This window comes from Chinchilla lanigera, unplaced genomic scaffold (genome assembly GCF_000276665.1).
Source record: "Chinchilla lanigera isolate Chin_1 unplaced genomic scaffold, ChiLan1.0 scaffold00048, whole genome shotgun sequence".
NCBI lineage: Eukaryota > Metazoa > Chordata > Mammalia > Rodentia > Chinchillidae > Chinchilla > Chinchilla lanigera.
In genome coordinates, this window is record NW_004955449.1 from 4,973,370 (window position 1) to 4,981,172 (window position 7,803).

At 45.1% G+C, this 7,803-nt stretch overlaps 1 protein-coding gene across 6 annotated transcripts in view; it reads left to right on the top strand.

Annotated features, from left to right (window-relative positions):
- The first annotated feature begins 761 nt into the window (after nt 1–761).
- Fastkd1 (FAST kinase domains 1) overlaps nt 762–7,803 on the top strand; it is a 44,296-nt gene continuing 37,254 nt past the window's right edge. For 3 of the 6 annotated variants that reach the window (XM_005393257.2, XM_005393259.2, XM_005393260.2), the window contains exons 1-2: nt 762–1,473; nt 4,151–4,625. In XM_005393257.2, coding sequence (XP_005393314.1) covers nt 4,291–4,625 — 335 coding nt within the window. In that variant the 5' untranslated portion in view covers nt 762–1,473; nt 4,151–4,290. Of the gene's footprint in view, nt 1,474–4,150; nt 4,626–4,950; nt 4,990–7,803 lie in introns of those variants that run through there. The other 3 variants (XM_005393258.2, XM_013518733.1, XM_013518734.1) reach the window with 3 other exon arrangements.

Genomic DNA, 7,803 nt, shown 5'->3' on the forward strand with positions numbered 1-7,803 from the left:
CTCCGCCGCATCGGGGTCGCCAGACGGGGCAGGAAAAAGGGCGAGTCCCGTACGGAGCACCGGGAACACGGAGCAGCAAACGGCCACCTTCCTGCTGGGGCTCTGCCGGGACTCGCGTCCCCCAGTGCGGCCTCGTGCACACCGGAGGCGGGCAGCGGCCGGGCTTACAGGGCAGAGCAGCGGGGGAGCACGCGGGGACTTCCGGCAGGACTTTCCAGGGTGGCTTTGCCCTCCTGCCAAGAGCGGTCAGGCGTTGCTAGGTCAGGGCAACCCCAAGGGGGGGGGGAGCCTGGTTTCCTCTATTATTATTACTACTAGTACTATTATTATTTTTGTTGGAGACAAGGTCTCGCTGTGTAATTCAGATTGGCCTCGAACTCACAAAGTAGCCCAGGTTTGCCTCCAGCTCGCGCCAATCGTTTTGCCTGAGCCTCCCGAGTGCTGGGATTTACGGTCGTGTGCTACCTCGACCGGCCCAAAAATTTAAAAAAAAAAAAAAAGGCTGGGGGTGAAGCCCAGAGCAAAGGCCCTGGGTTCAACTATCAGAACTGGAAAAAAAAATTGGTGCCTCAATTTTTTTTTGGATAATAGCAGAAGGATCACAAGTCGACCACAGCCTGGGCAATTTAGTAACATAGCGACACTTTAGCTCAAAATAAAACACTAAAAGAAGGGCTGGGGATGTACCTCTGTACGAAGGCCCTGGGGTCAACCCCCCAGGACTAAAATTAAAAAAAAAAAAAAAAGAGAGAGACACTGACCTAAGGGATCTCTATCCTTTCCAGTAACTTGGGAGCTGGTCTGCAGGTTCCAGCAGGCAGGCGCAGCTGCTCGCACACCCCATCGGGGTGGCCGGCCCGGGGAGCGCGCAGCTTCGGGAGGGGCGCGTCGGAAGCGGTAAGGGAAGCGGACACCCGCCTCACCAGCCACAGGGGCCGAGTCATCCCTGGCGATCAAGGGGGTGACAGCCGTGGCAGGCACAGCGCCCTCACGTGGCCCTCTCCATTACAGCAACTTAAACGGCGCAGCCCCAGCCTCTTTCCCTAGGAAAATCCGAAGCCCAGAATGCCCCGCGGTGCGTAAACGCCGCGACCCCGCCCCGACGCCGCGCGGTGCCCTCTGGGACGTGTAGTGCGTGCCCTTTCCCCGCACGCTGCCCTTGGCCCGCGCGCTTCTGCAGCTGGGGGTCGGACTATGCCCCCCAGGAAGGTGATGTCTTTCAAGCGGAGGGTAAGAACCGAGGGACCTGAGAAGTGAGCGATAGAACCCCGCCTGTTTCGGCCCTTGCTGGGCACCAGGGACAAGCGTGACTTCAGAGCCGTAGAACCCACCTGCTCTGGGATCCTGCGGGGAAGTTGGCAGACACTGGGGAGAAGAACTTGCGGGCAAGTCAGGGCTGGGAGCGGCGCGGTTTTTCTTTTTCCGGTCGGCACGTTTGGGATCTCGGGTTCGGCTGAGAAATGGAGACACCGTGTGAGTATTGGGTTCTCTGAAGCCCGAAGGACTGGGGTGGAGCCGATCGCGTTCGGTCCTGGGATCGTAAGCCCGGATTCATCTGTTCCCCGCCGAGGACGTCTTCATTGCACACCGCGCCGCTGTGAATCCTGCACCATACCTGTTCACAGCTCCTACCCGGATCGCACAGTCCTGAGGGCCCTCCTTTAGTTAAGTGACTTCCCTGAGGTCACCCAGTTTAGGCGGAGCGGGAGACACCTCTTTATTTTGTAACCTTCATTTTTGCTTGTGGATGGAGACTATGTTGAAGATGGTTACTTTGCCTTGTGCAGGGGTTTTTATGTAGGCATGTGACCCAGGTCAGCTTGGGACAGGAGGTACTGATTACCACAGAATAGAGTACAGTCACATGGTTTTTTTCTTGTGAACACTTCGCTTGTCACAGGCACTGGGAATGGTCTGAAGTATATTTTTAGTGATACAATAAGGACAATAAGGACTAGTGATACAGTAAGTGCACAGAAATGGGTTGTAATCCCCATCTTTTTTAGTACTATAGTGCTTAAAAAGCTTTTTGTTCTCAAACTTTTTAAGGTTTTTCTTATTTGTAAAATATTTTCATTTGTAAGAAAAATGAAAATACTATGTCCTTGAAAGTTTGAGAGAATTTAATCAGGTAATGTATGATAGAAATTGTTTGCCGGGTGCAATAAGTCTGGCAGATGCGGTGGCACAGGTCTGTAATCCCAGCACTTGGGAGTCTCAGGCAGGAGGATCACCATGAGTTTGACGTCAACCTGAGCTACATAGTGAGTTCCAGGCCAGCCTGAACTATATAGTGAAACCCTTCCTAAAACAACAACAACAACAACAACAACAGCTTTGAGCTGGGCGTGGTGGCACACACCTATAATCAGAGCACTCGCGAGGCTGAGGCAGGAAGATTGTTGCTAGTTGGAGGCCAACTTGAGCTGCATAGGGAGACCCTGTCTCAAAAAGAACAACAACAACAAAAAAAAAACTTTGTAACATGTTGCAGATGTGTTAGGTGATTGTAACCCAGCTTTTCAAAATGTAAGCATTTAGAATATATATAATTTTGTTTGTTTGCTTGTTTGTTTTTTGAGACATGGTCTCACTGTGTAGTTCAGGCTGGCCTTGAACTCCCTACATAGCTCAGGCTAGATCCTCCTGCCTCAGCCCCCTGATGAATGGTGGATTACAGATGTGCTCCACCATACCTGGCTAGAATATATTTTTAAAATAAGTTCTTTTTTATAATCTTCGGTTTGTATATAGTTTCTACATATTATGAAACATTTCTTGATTTAAAAATATTTCGTGATTAGTGCTCTAAGCATCTCCTTTATTACCTCAATAATGATTAAATTGTTTTTTGAGTTCTTTTAGGTATAAGAAGAAAGGAGCAAGAAAGTATTTCAAGAGCTAATATACCAGAGACCATCCTTCTAAAAGTTTTTTAAATTTTTATTTTATTTTTATCTTTTTTTGGTGGTACAATGTTTATTTATTTATTTTAAAAAATTTTTTTGGCACGGGAATTGAACTCAGGACCTTGTGCTTGCCAGGCAGGCGCTTATGCTGCTGAGCTATATCCCCAGCCCCTAAAAAAATTTTTTTTAATCAGGCAGGGTGGTGCATGAGTGTGATCTCAGTGCTTGGGAGGATGAGGCAGGAGTATTGCTTCAAGTTCAAGGCCAGCCTGGGCTACATGATGAGACCCTGTCTCAACCCTCCTCCCCCAAATTAAAAAAAAACTTGAATGGCTACTCATTAACAACTTTAAAGGTGATATATTTATTTCAAAGTTTTACTTAAAAGGACAGCTCTTAGGGCTTGAGGATAGCACACTTGCATAGTATGTACAAGGTTCTAGGTTCATCCCCCAGCACCACAAAATGGGGGGCGGTGAGGAAGACCATTCTAAGTTTAGGGTTTTTTCTCCGTGTTCTTTTTATGGTCAAATTTTAAAACTTTAAGTAAAGTCAGACTTAAACATTTTTTAAAATGAGGTCCAAAAATGTATAATAGGTATTTTGAAATAGGAAGAAGATGTTCAAGTGGGGAGGGGAACAAAGGAGAGGGAATGGGGAAAGGGAAGAAAGGGAAAGTAAAAAAAAGATGAGAAAAGAAGAAAACATGGAAACAAAGCTTTTGTAAATGAGGAAGGGAGGAGAGGTTGAAAGGAGGGTAGGAGAGTAGGGGGAAAATACCAACTTCTGTTATGTACAGGTACAAATTCTCTATGGTGAGTGTGGTCATTATGTATATCTAAAATGTAGCAATAACTGAGCCGGGCGTGGTGGCGCACGCCTGTAATCCCAGCACTTGGGAGGCTGAAGCAGGAGGATGGCTGTGAATTTGAGATCAGCCTGGGCCACAAACTGAGCTCAAGGCAAACCTGAACTTCATAGTGAGACCCTGTCTCAAAAAGACAAAAAATAAATAAATAAAATGTACCAATAAAATCAGATTGAAAAAAGTGAGGTCCAGAAGGAAGCCCACTTGTCTGGATATTTAGTTTTGGAGCAAATCCTGCTATCTGATATAGATTAAGAGCAAAGTCTGCTAATGTAGAAAATATTTGTTACTTGTAATTTGAATGTTGGAATAAATTTGCTGTTAACGAGGTACAAATAACCATGCTAAATCTTTTTTTTTTTTTTTTTAATAGAAACTACATATTGGAATGGATTTAGAGTCATCATAAGGGAAACAAAATCATGAAATTACTTTTATGCCAGCACATGGCACCTGCCTACTAGTTGCAGATGGTTTCTTTACCTAAGGATACCAGACTCACTGGCTTTGAGTATGTTTTGCCTAAGAGCCACTTGTCCCTTCTTCTGGAAAGTGTTTCGCTTTCGACCCTTCAGTTGCAAACCGCTGATTGTTCAGATGAATGAGTGCACAGATGAAAAGGAAATATTTGATGTCATTGACAGAAACAAAGCCACACTTTCGGCAAAGCAAGTAGGACATGCATTTAATGTACTTTGGCGGCTTCAAAGGCAGAAAAAAAGCTCATTACAAAACGCTGAGTGTGTCAGAGACCACCCCCAGTTTCCTACTCTGTATAACTTAACCACACATAAAATCGAATCAATGACTGATGCTACTCTGGTGAACGTGTTACACATTGCCCCACGGTAAGTTATTTGCAGATTTGATGGAAATGATTGAAGTTTATGTTTTAATTTCCTAAAAATGTCTTTTTTGTTGTTACTGTGTTTGGGTGTTTTTTGTTTTTTGTTTTTCGTTTTTTAATTTTGTTTTGAATCAGGGTCTTGCTCTGTAGTCCAGCTGGCCTTGAACTCACTATGTAGTATAGGCTGACCTTGAACTCCTCAATAATCCTCCTGCCTCAGCCTCCTGAGTGCTGGGAATGTGCCACCATGCCTAGCCTAAAAATGTCTTTAAAATAAAAATGTATGTCTTGTTTTCTCTTCCTTTTTCATTTTCTTTGTTTTCTAGCAGTAGTGGGGATTGAATCCAGGACCCCACACATACTAGGTGAGTACCTTATATATACTGAGCTACATCCTCCACTTTTGTCTGTAATTTTTTTTTTTTATTTTGAGACAGGGTCTCACTAAATTGCCCAGGCTTGCCATAAGCTTGTAATCTTCCTGCCTCAGTCTACCAAATTAGCTGGAATAGTAGTCCTGCATCACCAGGAAGGCTGAAAATGCAGTGTTTTTTGTCCTCCCAGAAGATAGTTTTGCCAGGTGTAGTGGCAAATACCTCTATTCCCAGTATCCCGAGGCTGAGGAAGGAGGATCAACACTAGTTCAGGGCCAGCCTGGGCTACCTAATGAATTCAAGGCCAGCCTGAACTGCATAGCAAGCCCCTGTCTCAAAAAACCAAAAATATTAGAAAATACAAAAAGATAAGATGTTTGGAAGATACTCTTTGGAGATGAGGAGTACGTCGTCTTAAGGGTTTGTTTTTTTTTTAATTTTAAAGAGTAAAAGAAGGATAACATAGTAATAGGGAGCTTACCAAGTTACAGACAAAGTGGTAGGAAATTATCAGTGGTTGTTGTTTTACTTACTGTTATCTACAAGATAGTTTCTCAGAAAAACAAATAGACAAATAATAGTGAGTTACAGACAAAAGAAGTAGGAGATTATCAATAGTTGTTGTACTATACTTTGTTATCTTCAAAGTGGCTTCTAAAGAAAATAAATAGAGCTATACATGAGTGACCAATTGGATCATCATTGACTATTCTCAATGGTTGTTGTAGGAAACACATAATAATAAACATACATCCATTTACAAAATAGCATAGGAACAATACAAACATTACAGAGTTACAGACAGATTAGTAGGAAAATATCAATGGCTGCTGCAATACATGGTGGTGTCTTCAAAGTAGTTTCTCAGGAAGACAGAGATGTGCAAGAAAGATCTAACAAGTAGTTACAGCCTCAAGGTTATGAAAAACAGCGTGTTACCTCCTTACCAGTGACTCCTTTCGCTGAGGTGTGACAGCTGGAAGGAAGGCCAGGATTGAAAAGAAGGACCGAGAGACTTGCACCTGTGTCTAGCAACAGGCTGTTTCTTTTTCCTCAATAGTCATGATTACCTGGGGCTCCTCCATGGAGGTGACAGTCTGGCCAGAGGGAGAAGGCAGAGTATGCCCCAGGCCCCCTTATTCCTGTTGGACTAACTGGTAGCATGGGTCTGAGCTCTGGGGCCTCCACCTCAGAGGGCAGACCGATCTCTAGTGGTCTCATTTGCATTCAGGGCATGGCCCATGGGGCTTCTTAGGGCAGTTCCTCTTGAGGTGACCTGGCTTTTAACAGTGGTAGCAGATGAATGCAGTCATTGAGTTCTTCTTGGGACCCTGAGAATCAGACTTAGGGTCTGTTTCTCTTGGTGCTGCAGCAAAAGCAGCTGCTTTTTCTCAGTCTCTTTGTTTTCTCTCCTTGGCCTCCTCATAGTCACGGCTATAGAATGCTGAGGAGGCAATTCTTACTAATATCTCAAGTGAGCCATCTGGAGTGAAAGCCATTTTTTGTGGCTTTTTCTCTCCAGCCTCCCATTGCATTGGGACCCCACAACCACTTAGTGTCCTCTCCCCAGCCATCAGCACAGGCAGCAGGAATCTCGGTGCAGACCTCTCCGGAGTTCCACATGCTCCTCCACCGCAGCCTGTACTGTCAGGGGAAGAATGGCTTCCAGGGGTTCTCCCCAGGTGTTGTGCAAGGTCCTCCTGGTTTCCAGCTTCCAAATGGCTCTCGTGACCCTGGTCAACTAGACCTCTGAGTCTTCAGGCATAGTCTGTATTCTTGGGTTCTCCGAGTCCTTGTTCAGCAGCTGCTCCTCTGCTGACTCTGGACCTTTCTGGTTCTCAACGGCAGGGGCAAGAGTGACCCATTGTGTGGCATGTATTCCCAGGGTTTTCTCCATGTCGGAATGATTCACGCATGTCCACCGGCGGTTCTCCACGGCCGGCTCATGGCAGGCCAGTTGTGTCATTGCTTCTCTGTGTCATGATAGTTCTCCATCATGCGGTGGTGGCCGGCTTGAGGGTGGCGTGCACCAGCGGTTACCGCTGCACGTCTTCCCAGGCGCCGGGTCCTGCCTCCCCCGCGCCTGCACTTTAAGGTTTTTGTTTGTACTGGGAGTCGAACTCAAGGCCTTGTGCTTACCAGGCAGGCGCTTGTGCCACTGAGCTATATCCCCAGCCACCTTTAAGAAATTGAATATAATCAATCATGAAAGCAGAAGTGGTCAACTTTGGGTATATGAATTTGGGTAATTATAGAATTTTGTAAAAATATGGTTGAAATAAGATAAGATATAATAGATGATCAAACTTCAGATTAATATCTAATAACAAACAGACAATACATTTTATCTTTCTTGGTGTGTTTGTAAGCTCTGGGTTCCATAATTGGTAGTAGATATATATTTTCCGGGGCTGTGGGTACAATATGTTGCTTCCCACTAATGCACATGAGAGAACACAAAATATCTGTTAGGTGTGGTGGTACCCACCTGTAATTCTAGCACTTTGGAGGCTGAGACAAGAGGATTGCAAATTGGAGCCCAGCCTAGGCAATTTTGCAAGACCCTGTCTCAAAATACAAAAAATAAAAAAGGTCTGGGGATGCAGCTTAGTGTGAAGGCTCTAGGTTCAATCTTCAGTGCTTTCCTCCCCCATACTACCTCATTTATATTTGAGAAGTGCTTCACAAATTGCATTCCATGGCTTGTTGACCGTGTTACATACGAAAGGAAACAAAACAAAAGTTTTCCCTTGCTGTTAGAAAAAACTTAGAGAGGGGCTGGGGATTTAGCTCAGCGGCAAAAGC